The sequence below is a fragment of the Mobula hypostoma genome (assembly GCF_963921235.1).
Source record: "Mobula hypostoma chromosome Y unlocalized genomic scaffold, sMobHyp1.1 SUPER_Y_unloc_1, whole genome shotgun sequence".
In the NCBI taxonomy this organism is placed as follows: domain Eukaryota; kingdom Metazoa; phylum Chordata; class Chondrichthyes; order Myliobatiformes; family Myliobatidae; genus Mobula; species Mobula hypostoma.
Genome location: NW_026948171.1, coordinates 258,150 through 275,736, shown reverse-complemented (window position 1 = coordinate 275,736; position 17,587 = coordinate 258,150). Strand labels below are relative to the sequence as shown.

The 17,587-nt window shown below is 44.1% G+C and overlaps 1 protein-coding gene across 2 annotated transcripts in view; it reads left to right on the top strand.

The window, feature by feature from the left end:
• Window positions 1–16,867, top strand: part of LOC134341419 (phosphatidylinositol 5-phosphate 4-kinase type-2 beta-like) — a 209,311-nt gene extending 192,444 nt beyond the window's left edge. For both annotated transcript variants that reach the window (XM_063039280.1, XM_063039278.1), the window contains 2 exons: window positions 13,898–14,001; window positions 16,787–16,867. In XM_063039280.1, the coding sequence (XP_062895350.1) occupies window positions 13,898–14,001; window positions 16,787–16,867 (185 nt within the window). The remainder of the gene's footprint in view (window positions 1–13,897; window positions 14,002–16,786) is intronic.
• Window positions 16,868–17,587: the final 720 nt, after the last annotated feature.

Below are 17,587 nucleotides of genomic sequence, written 5' to 3'. Positions count from 1 at the left end.
AGCACTTCTTTCAGTTAGTCCTGACGAAGGGTTTCGGCTGGAAACGTCAACTGTACCTCTTCCTACAGATGCTGCCTGGCCTGCTGCATTCACCAGCAACTTTGATGTGTGTTGCTTGAATTTCCAGCATCTGCAGAATTCCTCTTGTTAACCAATTCCTTCGTTCTGCTGACGTTGAGGAATAGGTTATTGTCTTTGCACCATGCCACCAGGTTCTTAATTTCCTCTCTGTACTCAAACTCATCATTACCTGAGATACGGCGTACAATTGTTGTGTCATCAGCAAACTTATATATTGAGTTTAATGGAAACTTGGCTACACAATCATGGGTGTACAGTGAGTCCAGCAGGGGGCTGAGTACACAGCCTTGTGGGGCACCGGTGCTCAGAGTGATTGTAGAGGAGAACTTGTCCCCTATTTTTACAGCCTGGGTCCTGTCTGTGAGGAAGTTGAAGATCCAGCTGCAGATCTGAGTGCTAAGGCCCAGATTCCGGAGCTTAGGAATCAGTTTATTTGGAATGATGGTATTAAAGGCAGAACTGTAGTCAATGAAAAGGAGCCTTACTTATGTGTCTTTATTCTCCAGGTGTTCTAAAGAGGAATGTAGGGCCAGACAGGTGGCATCTGCCATTGACCTGTTGCTCTGGTAGGCAAATTGCAAAGCGTCGAGATTGACCGGTGGGCTGTGGTTGAGGTGTGCCGTAACCAATCTCTCGAAGTGCTTCATAGCAATTGATGTCAGATCCACAGGTCGATAGTCATTCAGGCATGCCAGCTTGCCCTTCTTCGGCACTGGGATTATCGTTACCTTCTTAAAACACGAGGGGATCTCAGACTGAAGCAAGGAGCAGTTGAAGATGTCAGCAAACACTCCAGCTAGCTCGCTTTCACAGGCCTGGAGAACCCGTCCTGCGACGCTATCTGGGCCCGTCGCCTTCCTTGGATTTATCTTCAGGAAAGCCCTTCTAATGTCCTCCTTGGTGACGATGAATCTCGATGCCACCAGGTCCGGTTCATCCGGAGGGAGCGGGACGCTCCTCTTCTGTTCGAACCTTGCCTAGAATATGTTAAGTTCAACAGGAAGAGAAGTGCCACAGTTATTGATATTCCCAGCCTTTTATTTGTGCCCAGTGATCTCATTTAGACCCTGCCATAGTCTACTGGCATCCCACTGGTTAGCCTGCACTTCCAACTTGGTTCGATATTGTCTCTTAGCACCCTTTATGGCTTTCCGGAGTTCATGCCTGGATTCCTTGTAGCGACTGGTATCCCCGGACCTAAAAGCAGCAGCTCTAGCCTTTAAAAGGGACTTGACCTCATAATTCATCCAAGATTTCTGGTTAGGGAATACCCGGATCATCTTGCGAGACACACAGTACTCCGTGCATTTCCAAATAAAGCCCGTGACAGCTGAGGCATACTCATCGACGTTAGCTGCCCTGTCCTTGAATACTAACCAGTCCACCGATTCAAAGCAGTAAAGGAGGACCTCATCCGTTTCTTCCGTCCAACGCGACACCACTTTTGACACCGTGACCTCTCGCTTCAGTTCCTGTTTGAACATGGAACATAGAACATAGAATAGTACAACACAGTACAGGCCCTTCGGCCCACAATGTTATGCTGACCCTCAAACCCTGCCTCCCATATAACCCCCCACCTTAGATTCCTCCATATACCTGTCTAGTAGTCTCTTAAACTTCACTAGTGTATCTGCCTCCACCACTGACTCAGGCAGTGCATTCCACGCACCAACCACTCCCTGAGTAAAAACCCTTCCTCTAATATCCCCCTTGAACTTCCCACCCCTTACCTTAAAGCCATGTCCTCTTGTATTGAGCAGTGGTGCCCTGGAGAAGAGGTGCTGGCTATCCACTCTATCTATTCCTCTTATTATCTTGTATACCTCTATTATGTCTCCTCTCATCCTCCTTCTCTCTAAAGAGTAAAGCCCTAGCTCCCTTAATCTCTAATCATAATGCATACTTTCTAAACCAGGCAGCATCCTGGTAAATCTCCTCTGTACCCTTTCCAATGCGTCCACATCCTTCCTATAGTGAGGTGACCGGAACTGGACACAGTACTCCAAGTGTGGCCTAACCAGAGTTTTATAGAGCTGAAACAACAGGAATTCTGCAGATGCTGGAAATTCAAGCAACACACATCAAAGTTGCTGGTGAACGCAACTTTTATAGAGCTGCATCATTACATCGCAACTCTTAAACTCTATCCCTCGACTTATGAAAGCTAATACCCCATAAGCTTTCTTAACTACCCTATCCACCTGTGAGGCAACTTTCAGGGATCTGTGGACATGTACCCCCAGATCCCTCTGCTCCTCCACACTAACAAGTATCCTGTCATTTACTTTGTACTGCCTTGGAGTTTGTCCTTCCAAAGTGTACCACCTCACATTTTTCCGGGTTGAACTCCATCTGCCACTTCTCAGCCCACTTCTGCATCCTGTCAATGTCTCTCTGCAATCTTTGACAATCCTCTACACTATCTACAACACCACCAACCTTTGTGTCATCTGCAAACTTGCCAACCGACCCTTCTACCCCCACATCCAGGTCGTTAATAAAAATCACGAAAAGTAGAGGTCCCAGGACAGATCCTTGTGGAACACCACTAGTCACAATCCTCCAATCTGAATGTACTCCCTTCACCACCACCCTCTGCCTTCTGCAGGCAAGCCAATTCTGAATCCACCTGGCCAAACTTCCCTGGATCCCATGCCTTCTAACTTTCTGAATAAGCTTACCATGTGGAACCTTGTCAAATGCCTTACTAAAATCCATATAGATCACATCCACTGCACTACCCTCATCTATATGCCTGGTCACCTCCTCAAAGAACTCTATCAGGCTTGTTAGACACGATTTGCCCTTCACAAAGCCATGCTGACTGTCCTTGATCAGACCATGATTCTCTAAATGCCTATAGATCCTATTTCTAAGAATCTTTTCCAACAGTTTTCCCACCACAGACGTAAGGCTCACTGGTCTATAATTACCGGGACTATCCCTACTACCTTTTTTGAACAAGGGAACAACATTCGCCTCCCTCCAATCCTCCGGTACCATTCCCGTGGACAATGAGGACATAAAGATCCTAGCCAGAGGCTCAGCAATCTCTTCTCTCGCCTCGTGGAGCAGCCTAGAGAATATTCTGTCAGGCCCCGGAGACTTATCTGTCCTAATGTATTTTAACAACTCCAACACCTCCTCTCCCTTAATATCAACATGCTCCAGAACATCAACCTCACTCCTATTGTCCTCACCATCATCAAGTTCCCTCTCATTGGTGAATACCTAAGAGAAGTATTCATTGAGGACCTCGCTCATTTCCACAGCCTCCAGGCACATCTTCCCACCTTTATCTCTAATCGGTCCTACCTTCACTCCTGTCATCCTTTTTTTCTTCACATAATTGAAGAATGCCTTGGGGTTTTCCTTTACCCTACTCTCCAAGGCCTTCTCATGGCCCCTTCTTGCTCTTTTCAGCCCCTTCTTAAGCTCCTTTCTTGCTTCCCTATATTCCTCAATAGACCTATCTAATCCTTGCTTCCTAAACCTCATGTATGCTGCCTCCTTCCTCCTGACTAGATTTTCCACCTCACTTGTCACCCATGGTTCCTACCATTTTTTATCTTCCTCACCGGGACAAATTTATCCCTTACATCCCGCAAGAGATCTCTAAACATCGACCACATGTCCATAGTACATTTCCCTGCAAAAACATCATCCCAATTCACACCCGCAAGTTCTAGCCTTATAGCCTCATAATTTGCCTTTCCCCAATTAAAAATTTTCCTGTCCTCTTTGATTCTATCCATTTCCATGATAATTATATGGCCAGGGAGCAGTGGTCACTGTAAGTCATGAGGAGGAGTACGGCCTGATGGTCCGATTTTCCGAAGTGAGGTCATGGGATGGAACAGTAGGCATTCTTGACTGCTGTGTAGCAGTGATCATGTATGTTCGGGCCTCTAGTGGGGCAGGAAACATGTTGGTATAACTTTGGCAGCGCTTTTCTGAGGTTGTCCTGGTTAAAGTCCCCGGCTGTAATGAGCAAAGCCTCTGGATACCTGGTCTCAAGTTCACTGATGTTGGCATACAGTATGTTCGGAGCACACTCCACGTCCGCCTGGGGGGGAATGTAGACCGCTGTCAGTATGACCGAGGTGAATTCCCGTGGCAGATAGTAGGGACGACACTTCACCGACACGTGTTCCAGGTCCGGGCTGCAGGAGCTTGTCAGTGCCACTGTGTCCGAGCACCATCCAGTGTTGATCAGTAGGCAGACACCACCTCCCCTTGTCTTTCCCGAAGATGCCGTGCAGTCCATCTGATGGATCGAAAATCCCTCCAGTCGGATGGCACAGTCGGGGGTGGCAGGGGAGAGCCATGTCTCAGTGAAACAGAATACACAGCAGTTCTGCATCTCCCTGCTCTAGGTGAGTCTCCCTTTAAGATCATCCACCTTGTTCTCTATTACTTGCACATTAGCTAGTAAGATGGTGGGCATAGGGACCCTGAATCCCCTCAGCTTCAATCTGACCAGCAGCCCAGCTCTTTTCCCACACTTCCTCGGTAAGTAGTGCATCTTTCCAGGTTTCCATCGATGCAGTGTATTCTGGTTAGCTCTTTGAGGTGGACTCGTCCCGCGGGGATCGATCAGCAGGTTGCGTTGTCATGCACTCTGGGTCAGGCCGGGTAACAGGGGAGGCTCCACTGCCAGTTCCAGCTGACGGGGGCCCGGGCTGTCGATTGGGTCGGGCCTCGAAGCCGACACTTAATCCCAGAGGGCCAGCCTCCTGGCTGAAACAAGTCCTTAAGTCCTTAAGCCGAGTCACGGTTGCGGAGGCCTCTGCTCCAGCCGAGCCTCGGGCTGGATTTCCAAGGTCGGCAGCGGAGGCCTCACTTCTGGCAGCTGTGGATGGCCATCAACGGGGCTTTACGGTGGTCACTCTGGGGAAACGTCTGGGGCACCTTGAGGTCTCTGCCATCACTTCTGTGTGGTATCTGCTCCGGAGGGGTGCTGGTCAGAATGGGCTGTGTCTCCAAGCGCTCCGGCACGATGGCAGACCGCGGGTCTCCAGGAACGTGGTGGGACTCGCTGGTCAGGTCCAGGTGCGGTCCGGAGTTTCAGAAGCAGTTCTGGCACGGTGGTCTCCAGCTGGGTCAGTAGCTTCACCAGGGTGTTGTTGATCTTGATCTTGCTAAATTGGGGGTTTAGAAGGGTTTCTCGGGTATAGGACAGTGGAGAAGTCAGTTTGCTCGGGAGAGCACATACAAAGTCGCCAGTTACCGGCACCATCTTTAACTTCACACACTTCGGACCTCTAACAATCTCAAACTTCCACCTTCAACAGTGAAGGCTGATGCAAAATACGTAGTCAGTTGGTCTGTCATTTCCTTGTCCCCATCACTACCTCTCCAGCATTGTTTTCCAGTGGTCCATATCCAGCTCACTCAACTAATCCTATAAAGTCACTCTCACCTACCTTTTATACGTTATGTACCTGAATAAACTTCTGGTATCCTCTTTAATATAATTGGCTAGTTTACTTTCATATTCTATCTTTTCCTTCATAATGACTTTTTTAGTAGCCTTCTGTTGGTTTTTAAAAACTCCCAGTCTTCTAACTTGCCAATAATCATTGCTCTATTGTATGGCCTCTCTTTGGTTTTTACGTTGACTTTGACTTCTCTTGTTAGCCATGGTTGTGTCAACTTGCGTTTAGAATACTTCCTTTTTGAGATGTTCTATATCCTGTGCCTTCTAATTTGCTTCCAGTAATTTCAGCTTTTGCTGCTCTGCTGTCATCCTTGCCAGTGTTTTTTTTCAATCAGTTTTAACCAGCTCCTCTCTCATGCCTGTGTAATTCCTTTTACTCCACTGTAATACTGATACATCTGGTTTTAGCTTCTCCTTCTCAAATTTCAGGACAAATCCATTACATGCTGATCATTTTCTGCTAGGGGTTCTTTTACTTTAGTTGTTGAATCAATTCCAGTTCATTGCACACAACACCCAATCCAGAATAGCTGATCCCCTAGTGGGCTCAATAATGAGCTGCTCTAAAAAGGCAGCTCATAGCCATTCTAGAAATTCTCTTTCTTGAGATCAGAATTGGAGTGACATTAAATATCATCACCATTTGCCTTGTATATTTTGTAACCTAACAAAAGCAGTGCAATACCATATATAATAAATATAGAAAATAATTAAATAAATTACATCAATTAATGACATTAAATAGTGCAATAACAGAAATTTTAATTAAAAATGATGTAGTGTTTATGTATTCAAAGTCAATTTAGGAATCGGGTGGCAGAGGGGAAGAAGCTGTTCCTGAATCACTGAATGCGTGCCTTCAGTCTTCTGTACCTCCTACCTGACAGTAACAATGAGAAAAGGGCATGCCCTGGGTAGTGAAGGTCTTTAATAATGGACATTGTCTTCCTGAGGCATCACTCTTTGAAGAGTCATGGATAATACGGAGACTTGTCCCCATAATGGAGCTGACTAATTTTACAAAGTCCTGTAACTTCTTTTGGTCCTGTGCAGTTGCACCCCCCCCACCCCCCCACACACACACACAACAGACAGTGATGCAGCCCATCAGAATGCTGTCTATGGTACATCTGCAGAGATTTTTGAGTGTTTTAGGTGACAAAACAAATCTCTGATCCAGCACCATTTAGTCACTACTTTTCCAACCTACCTACAATTTGAAACACCCCATGGCTATTGTAACATTGCTCTTTTGGCATTCATTTTCTATCTCCTGTTGTAATTTGTAGGCCACATCCTTACTACTGTGTCAGGGTCTGTATACAACTCCCATTAGGGTCTTTTTTACCCTTGCATTTGCTTAGCTCTACCCACAATGATTCAACACCTGTTTCTATTGCCTCCTATGTCACCTCTTTCTAACTTTGCCAACAGAGCCACACCACCTCCTCTGTTTACCTGCCTGTCCTTTCAATACAATGTATAACCTTGGATGTTAAGCTTCCAGCTAACATTTTCTTTGATCAGTGAGATGCCTACAACATCATACATGCCAATCTACAAACAATGCTACAAGTTAATTTACCTTATTATGTATCTGCACTCATTCAATCATAACAACTTCAGTCTTTTTCAATTTTGTCCACCTTTTTCATTGCAATGCATCCTGTTTACTGCAATTAGCCATCCCTTGCTACAACTGCCTCTGTTTGTAAACCAACGTCCCTAACCTCAATACTATCACTTCAGTTCCCATCCCTCTGTCAAATTAGTTTAAACCTTTGCAAACAACTCTAGCCACCTACTGGATCCCTAGGTTTCAGGTGTAACCCGTCCCTTTTGTGCAGTTCATACTTTCCCCAGAAAAGATCCCAATGATCCACAAATCTGAAACCCTGCTCCCGGCACTAGTTCTTCATCCACACATTTATCTGCCAAATCAACCTATTCTTACTCTCACTGACACAGGCAGAAATCCAGAGATTACTACCCTGGGGGTTCTATATCTCAGATTTCTACTTAGCTCCTTAAAATCTCTCTTCAGAACCTCCTCACTTTGTCTACCTATTTCATGGGTGCCAATATGCACCAAGACTTCTGGCTGCTCAGCCTCCCCGTTTAGAATGCTATGGACCTAATCCAAGTATCTCTGATCCTGGCACCAGCGAGACAAGACACCATCCGGATGTCTCTATTGTGCTCACAGAACCTTGTCTCTGTTCCTCTGACTAAGGACTCTCCTATCAACAACGCAGTTCTTGTCACCTGTCTGCTCTTCTGAATCTCAGTGCCAGAGACCTGGTCACTGTGGCTCTCCCCACCCCCAGTAGTTCTTTCCCTCAACTGTATCTAAGATTGTATAATTATTATTGAGGGGAATGGCCGCATGTGCATTCTGCAATGGCTATCCATTTCTCCCTCATTCTGACAGTCACCCAGTTACCTGTTCCTGCAAATTAGGGGTGAGTACTTCACTGTTGTTTCTGTTTATCACCTGCTCATTGTCCCATATGAGTTGAGGTCATAGAGCTACACCTCCATGTTTTTAATATATTCTCTCAACTTGTGTAGATGTGTTTATCCAAGAGACTATAGGTTTCCCAGACTTCCCACGTTCCATACACAGTACAAAACACTGCCTCTGAAGCCATTCTCACTGCATCACGATGCCCTAACAGATGAGGAATGAACAATTAGAGAATGAACAAAAAGAGAAAATTGCCAGATACTTTACTTTGTCTAAGACTTTAATAAATCCCTCCTTGTTTATTGCTTACCTCGAAACTCAGAGAAACTGCTGTGTAGCTCAGCCTTTTAAATCTCAATTGTGGATCTATCTGAAATTGAAAAGGTAGTTCCTTTTATGCACCCATCTTGCTGCAAAACTGTACATTTTGATTTTTTTCTCTTCCATTTCTAAATTGAGTTAGTTTGACAGCCTTGGTTTGTCTCCTATCATAAACATCCCCTTTGTTCTTTCCATTCTCCCTTCCACTTTTTGAGTTCTGGCAGCTCTCTCGCTGCAGGAGTACTCTCTCTGAGTACTTAAAGAAATTCCATTTTAAATTATGAATAAGCACTGATTTCTCCCCACTCCACCCCCACCTTCCTCTTCCAATTTGAAAACGATTGCGTAATTTAATAACAGATACAAAATGCAGAAGGAACTTAACAGGTCAAGCAGCATTTTGAGTGTGTAACTCTGGATTTCCAGCATCTGTGCAATCTTGTGTTTATGACTTGCACCTATTCTACTATTTCTCTTTGTGACTTGTTCCTAAATATTATTTAATTGTGTTTCCATGAACAAGGTGCTAATTTAATACAGGTGGGATCTGATTCTGAGTGGGCATCTCAGACAAACACAATCTGGCTAAAATAGTAACACACAAAGAACTGTACTACTTATGCTGAGTGCATCATAGTCTAGGTTCAAAGCACAGAGTAATGTCGAGCAAACTGCCCTCTACACTATCCTATACCTGAGAAACCCTTCTGAACCTCCAAACCGCTACATCTAGCAAGATCAACAACATCCTGGCGAAGCTACTGACCCAGCTGGAGACCACCGCTCCAGAATTGCTTCTTAAACTCCGGACCGCACCTGGACCTGACCAGCGAGGCCCACCACGTTCCCGGAGCCCACCATGCCGGAGCGCTTGGAGACACAGCCCATTCCGACCAGCACCTCTCCGGAGCAGATAACACACAGAAGTGACAGCGGAGACCGGCCACAGCTGCCGGAAATGAGGCCTCTGCTGCCAACCTCGGAAATCGAGCCCGAGGCTTGGCTGGAGCGGAGGCCTCCGCAACCATGACTCGGCTTAAGGACTTGTTTCAGCCAGGAGCCCGGCACTCCGGGATTAAGTGTCAGCTTCGGGGCCCGAACCAATCAATAGCCCGGGACCTCGGCAGCTGGAAGTGACAGCAGAGCCTCCCCCGTCACTCGGCCCGACCCGGAGTGCCCAATGACGCAACCCACCAATCGATCCCCGCGGGACGCGTCCACCTCAAAGAGCTGACAACAGCACACTGCATCGATGGAAACCTGGAAAGATGCACTACTTACCTAGGAAGCGTGGGAAAAGAGCTGGGCTGCTGGTCAGATTGAAGCTGAGGGGCCTCAGGGTCCCTATGCCCACCATCCTACTAGCTACTGTACAAGTAATAGAGAACAAGGTGGATGATCTTAAAGGGAGACTCACCTACCAGGGAGATGCAGAACTGCTGTGTATTCTGTTTCACCGAGACCTGGCTCTCCCCGCCACCCCCGACGGAGAGATTTTCAATCCATCGGATGGACTGCATGGCGTCTTTCGGGCAAGATGAGGGGAGGTGGTGTCTGCCTACTGATCAACACTGGATGGTGCTCGGACACAGTGGCACTGACAAGCTCCTGCAGCCCGGACCTGGAACACGTGTCGGTGAAGTGTCGTCCCTACTATCTGCCACGGGAATTCACCTCGGTCATACTGACAGCGGTCTACATTCCCCCCCAGGCGGACGTGGATTGTGCTCTGAACATACTGTATGCCAACATCAGTGAACTTGAGACCAGGTATCCAGAGGCTTTGCCCATTACAGCCGGGGACTTTAACCAGGCCAACCTCAGAAAGGCACTGCCAAAGTTATACCAACATGTCTCCTGCCCCACTAGAGGCCTGAATATACTTGACCACTGTTTCACAGCAGTCAAGGATGCCTACTGTTCTGTCCCACGACCTCACTTCGGAAAATCGGACCATATGGCCGTACTCCTCCTCACGACTTACAAACAGAAACTGAAGTGGGAGGTCACGGTGTCAAAAGTGGTGTCGTCTTGGACAGAGGAAATGGATGAGGTCCTCCATGACTGCTTTGAATCGGTGGACTGGTTAGTATTCAAGGACTCATCAGCTAACCTCGATGAGTATGCCTCAGCTGTCACGGACTTTATTTCGAAACGCACGGAGGACTTTGTGTCTCGCAAGACAATCTGGGTATTCCCTAACCGGAAACCTTGGATGAATTATGAGGTCAAGTCCCTTTTAAAGGCTAGAGCTGCCGTTTTTAGGTCCGGGGATATCAGTTGCTACACAGAATCCAGGCGTAAACTCCGGAAAGGCATTAATATCGAGCCAAGTCAGAAGCCTCAGGCTAACCTAAGGGATGCCGATAGAATATGGCAGGGTCTAAATGAGATCACTGGTGCAAAGAAAAGGCTGGGAATATCAATAACTGTGGCGCTTCTCTTCCTGACAAACTTATCATATTCTACACAAGATTCGAACAGAAGAGGAGCGTCCCGCTCCGAACTGGACCTGGTGGCATCGAGATTGATCATCACCGAGGAGGACGTTAGAAGGGCCTTCCTGAAGATAAATCCAAGGAAGGCGATGGGCCCAGATAGCGTCCCGGGACGGGTTCTCCGGGCCTGTGCAAGCAAACTAGCTGGAGTGTTTGCTGACATCTTCAACTGCTCCTTGCTTCAGTCTAAGATGCCCTCGTGTTTTAAGAAGGCAACGATAATCCCAGTGCCGAAGAAGAGCAAGGTGACATGCCTGAATGACTATCGACCTGTGGCTCTGACATCAATTGCTATGAAGTGCTTCGAGCGATTGGTTATGGCACACATCAACCACAGCCTACCGGTCAACCTCGACGCTTTGCAATTCGCCTACCAGAGCAACAGGTCAATGGCAGATGCCATCTCTCTGGCCCTACATTCCTCCTTAGAACACATGGAGAATAAAGAAGCATACGTGAGGCTCCTTTTCATTGACTACAGCTCTGCCTTTAATACCATCATTCCAAATAAACTGATTCCTAAGCTCTGGAACCTGGGCCTTAGCACTCAGATCTGCAGCTGGATCTTCAACTTCCTCACAGACTGGACCCAAGCTGTAAAAATAGGGGACAAGCTCTCCTCTACAATCACTCTGAGCACCGGTGCCCCACAAGGCTGTGTACTCAGCCCCCCTCTGTACTCACTGTACACCCATGATTGTGTAGCCAAGTTTCCATCAAACTCTATATATTAAGTTTGCTGATGACACCACAATTGTAGCTGTATCTCGGGTAATGATGAGTTTGAGTACAGAGAGGAAATTAAGAACCTGGTGGCATGGTGCAGAGACAATAATCTATCCCTCAATGTCAGCAAGACAGAGGAATTGGTTGTTGACTTCAGAAGGAGTAACGAACCACACAACCCAATTTACATCGGTGGTGCGCAAGTGGAACAGGTCAAAAGCTTTAAGTTCCTCGGGGTCAATATCACAAATGACCTGACTTGGTCCAACCAAGCAGAGTCTACTGCCAAAAAGGCCCACCAGCGCTTTTACTTCCTGAGAAAACTAAGGAAATTTGGCCTGTCCCCTAAAACCCTCACCAATTTTTATAGATGCACTGTAGAAAGCATTCTTCTAGGGTGCATCACAACCTGGTATGGAAGTTGTCCTGTCCAAGGCTGAAAGAATCTGCAGAAGATCGTGAACATGGCACAGCACATCACACAAACCAATCTTCCGTCCGTGGACTCACTTTACACCGCACGCTGTCGGAGCAGTGCTACATTCATTCCACATTAACACATGAAAACAAGTGTTGAACAATATCAAAGCAAAGTAAGGGAAACAAAATGGCAGAAATGTGGTTTTTGAGCAGAATGATGAAAATATTGCGCAAGGACAGAATAATAAATGAGTAAATTAATTTACAGAGTATGGAGTATTGTTTGATTATCCTTGCATTATGTAATTTCAGTTTATTGGGAACTTGATTCCCTCAGGACCAAGAGGTCTGACACTGGAACTTTCCCAGAATTTAATATCTGTACTAAAAAAGCCTGTCACATTGTCAATGGTACCTTCCATCAGATGGTGTTCATTTGGTCTGCAACTACCCAGAAAAGTGCCTTTTGCCCGGAGTTGAGTGTGGCTGTATATACATAAATTTAATTTAAATGCATAGATTGATTTATGTACATAAAGTATATGACCATAAGGAGAGGCTGAAAGGAAATGATGCAGTGACAAGTTGATTCTTGGTAAGAGGAACTTTTCTAGGGTAAATGAAAACACAGTAGAACAATGATTGTCGGAGTGGATATGAGGTGTCTATTAGCAAAGCATAGAAGTTGCAGCATATGAGGGCTGATGCGTGCTGAGAGGCTGTGGAGATGAGTGGCTGATGTGGATGTAGTTGTGGGGGGTAAGAAACTGTTCTTGAGTTTAATGGTCCTGGCGTGAATGTTACATAGTTTCTTCCCTGACGGGAATCTGCTATTTGAAGGAAGAGAAATTATATTGGTCAAATTTCCTTTTTTAATTTGGGATTTTTTCACTGCGCCTTATTTCCTGTTGATAGAACATTCCAAGTGCATAACAGTGACCTTATTTAACTGTATGACAACAGGTATAATTCACTGTACATGAAATTTTGAGAAACATTTCAACAATGTGACATAAAGTGTTACATAGATTAGAACATTAGGAGTTATCCCAAATAAGCAGCTGTCCCGATTAACCGAATGCCCAATTAACTGGAATCCAGTGTGTGTGTGCGCATATGTAAATATTTATATATATAAATAAAGTGTGTATGTAAAATACAAAATTATAAATTATGGTATATTATATGTAAACTATAATATTGTAATTTATAGTATATTTATTGTGCTGTACTGCTGCCACGAAACAGCAAGTTTTACAATCGATATCAGTCGTAATAAATCTGATTCTGAATTGGAAGTTTTACATCAGCAACTAAATTACAATTAAGTGTTTTAGTTGTTCCCAACCCAGCCTACATCCTGCTGCGCTCTTTTGTTTCTTGGGTATAATAGAATAAATAGTTTTTCCAGATAGCAGCATCTAGGAAATTTGTCATCTTTATATTTCAGTAATCAGTAGGGAGACTGCCTGCAGTTTATATAGTAAGGATGGCGTTGTAATATGTGGTTGTTATTAAAATGGAGAACAGTATCAGGAATGTTTCTTTTTAAACATTAAATCTAACAAGCCTGGAGCTTGTAGACTTGGACTTAGCATTTCCATCAATTTCATGCCTTACCAATGAAGTTACTAATTAGGTGGTCACTATTGCCATGGTGATGACCAGGAACACTGTTGTGATTGACCGTTGTCACGGAAATTGTGATTAGCTAATTAGATGGTGTATGTGAAAAGCGATGTTCTGTCCTATCTCCCACTCTGTCTCGCCGGGGTCTTGAGTGAATTGTTATATGTGCAGGAAGTATGCATATGTGAGTTTGTAAAGTTATTGTGGTCACAGCTGCACATTTCAAAAAAAATGTGTTCTCTAGTGCTTACATCATAACTAGGTTGTAATAGTCTTGTTCTCTAATGTCAGTCATACTGGCTAATTTTCCAGATACCCCAAGGAAAGAAGTTTTCTTTATGGCAATAATTGACATTTTAACTCATTATGATGCAAAGAAGAAAGCTGCCCATGCTGCCAAAACTGTGAAACACGGGGTAAGTAGATCACCTGTGACAATTAAATACAATGCCAGTGATCAATAATGCCAGTTTCTCTGCCCCGCCTCTACATAAAGGCACTCAAGAGTCAGGATTTTTAAATGTCATTTCCAGTACTCAAGTATAACGGAGAATGAAATTATTTTGTGCTGCAACTCCTATGCAGCACAAAAAAAGCACAAGGTAAAGAACACAATAATGATTTTAAAAACAAAATAAATATTAATACATATGATTGTTTATCTGCTTTGATTGATTGTATGTCCATAAAGTGGCTCTAGGCACTGAAGTGTCTGTACATAAAGTGACTGATAAGGGAATGATAAAGGTGGTTGAGGCTGTGAAAGGGTGGGCTGGTGGGTGGAGATGTTGATTAACCTGTAAATGGTTGTAGCAGACGATTACTTGTATGCTACAAGGATAAGGTGTTAATCCTAGTAACAGAGAAGCAGTTGTTCCAATAGAGCCTGAATTCAGATCCAATTTATTTTATACTTTATTGTCACCAAACAATTGATACTAACAATTTTTGCACATTACTGAGGTATTGTCAGATATTTTGTTCTGTTCACTGCCTTTGTTGCTTTTTCCCGCATCTTCTCCCTATCTCAGTCATGGTATCTCCTCAAAATGTATCTCAGTCAGTACTGTTGGGTGGTGGGAGGAAACCAGAGCACCCAGTGGAAACCTGGGGTCGCTGGCAGAATGTGACATCCTCGGAGTTGATAACTGGAACGATGATCGGTGTTGTTCTTCAATGAATTTCTCTAATTATTACGTGGCACTAATCCAGCTCTCATTTACTCCTGAGTGGCACACAAAAACACTGGAGGAGCTCAGCCGGTCAGGTAGTATCCTGATCAAGAGATTCGGCCTAAAACACTGACTGTTCATTGTGCTCCATAGATACTGCCTGGCCTGCTGAATTTCTCCAGCATTTCGTATGCCTTGGTTAAGATTACTAGCATCTGGAGAATTTTTTGTGTCTCTTTTACTCCTTCCTACCCTCTAAATTATAGAACTAGTGAGCTCGGCCATTTCGACTTGAGTTCCCAGTGGATTCTGACTCAACAAGACCAGTTGCAACCTAGTCAAGGCCGACATCAGCTTGGTTTCCAAATGGGAAATCTTGCCTGACGAATATGTTGGAATTCTTTGAGGAAATAACAGGACAGGAATAAAGGAGAATCAGTGGATGCTTTACTTTGGCTTTTCAGAGAGCCTTTAATAAGATGCTGTACATGAGGCTGTAAAAAAGATAAGGTATTACAGGAAAGAAACTAACATTGATAGGAGATTGGCCAACATTTAGAAAGGAAAAAAGAGGCTTTTCTGATTAGTTGCTGGTGGTAGTGGTGTTCCACAGGGCTCTGTGTTGGGGCCACTTTTTTCATGATTTGGATGATAAATACCAAGATAGGTGGAGGGGTAGGTAGTGTCAGAGAAGCAGGTAGTCTACAGAAGGACTTGGACAGATTAGGAGAATGGGCAAAGAAGTGGCAGGTGGAATATAGTGTAGAGAAGTATATGGTTATGCACTTAGCTAGAAGGAATAAAGGTGTATACTATTTTCTATATGGAGAGGAAATTCTGAAATCAGAGGTGCAGGTGGACTTGGGAGTCCTTGCAGCATCTCTAGGAAGAGGTACAGTGGACGTTTCGGGCCGAGACCCTTCGTCAGGACTAACTGAAGGAAGAGCTAGTAAGAGATTCTTGAATTTTCATCATCTGCAGAATTCCTAGTGTTTGGGAGTCCTTGTGCAGGATTCCCTAAAGATTAAGGTTGTAGGGAATGCAAATGCAATGTTAACATTTATTTCAAAAGGATTAATATGCAAATGTAAGAATGTAACGCTGAAGCTTTATAACGCATTGGTTAGCTTGTACTTGGAAAATAGTGAGTAGTTTTCAGCATGGGGCAAGTTATTATTTAAGCAGAGGTTGATATGTTCTTGATTATTATTATATGCTCTTGATATATTCCACTATAAATATATCTAATGACTGGGCTTCCACATACTCATTTCTGTTTTTTGTACTCTGAATCCTGTGGACTTCAAAGTCAAATTTACTGTCAAATACAAAACTTCTTGTATGCACAGGTGCGATGAAAAACTTACTTTTAGCAGCGTCTCAGGCACAGAACATCATACCCACCTTTGTAACAACCTTTTTAAAACAACCAGGATCAATAGGTCCTGATAGATCTGTTTTGAACATTTTCCATATTTAAAAAAATATTCAGGTCCTCAATGTAATAGTCGTTGCATTAAAACAGAACAAATTGCCTCAGTCCAAGAAAATAAGATGTGGGAAATGTTTAGAATTAATATTTAAAAGAAGATGGGTTTCTACATGTTTATACTTAATCTGAACCAGAGCAGTTATCAACCATTAAAACAAAAGACCCTTTCACTCTTCTCAGACCTAGATACATTCCAATCGCTCATTCAATGTGATTTGTCAACCTCAATTAAAAATCTGAGTGGTCTCTGAATTTTTTACTTAAATTAATTTAACCTTTAATATTACATAAAATGTCAACTTTTAAACACACAAAAATTGCTGGAGGAACTGAGCAATTCAGACAGCATCTATGGGCCTTCATCAAGCCTGAATTCCTCAACATTTTGTGTGTGTTACTCAAGACAACTAATTCCTTAATTTTGATTGAACAGTAAGGTAACCATTTTAACACTCTCTTCTGTTGTTGTCTCTTGAAGGGTTAATGGTTTCCAAGGATGGTTCTCCATTGAAATAATGCATTGTTTGTGCATTGCAGGCTGGTGCCGAGATATCAACAGTTAACCCCGAACAGTACTCAAAGCGTTTCTTAGAATTTATGTCCAACATCATAACGTAGTACCATGCACCACACGCTACCCGCACAAGAGACTACTGCGGAGTATCAAATGCAGCAACGTGGGAATGACAGTTGGGGACACTCTAGTGGTGCGTGCAGAGACTAATCACAAAATTGCATCCTTTGGAAACAGAAGAAAAGCAACAAAAACAAAACACTTACACAATGGCAAATGTGCGTTGCCTCAAATTTTGCATTACTCCTGAAGTTTTCCCTCTCATGCATTCTGAGTGGATTTTTACTGGCAATAGTTTTGGCGGCATGCCATAAGACACAATGAGAAGTTCTGCATGTTCGAAAAGCCAAAGGAAGGTGCTCGCACACAGTGAAAGACAACAGGGCACTTTGGCCATGGCAAGAATCACTTTTCTTTTTGAACAGTTTTGACGTTGTCCAGCCAGAACAGAGACGTGGTGTATAGCTTGCATGTAACTCTACATAGGTGCACCTGGTACTGCCACTGTTAACCTGTGCCATGCTGTTTCTCAAAGCATTTTTAAGTTGCCATGTTGTCTAATTGCAGAAAAAATAAGACTTTTAACAGTTATCAATAAACCAACAGATCAATATGTAAATAAAACATTGTTTGATTGGGAACGGGAGGGCGGAAGAGAAAGGGAATGTTTACTAAAAAGTAATGTAATCTGTACAATATGATGCTTGTTACCCTCAATCTTGAAGAATCTGCCACTGTCTTGGAGATCTGAGATGATCCGGATA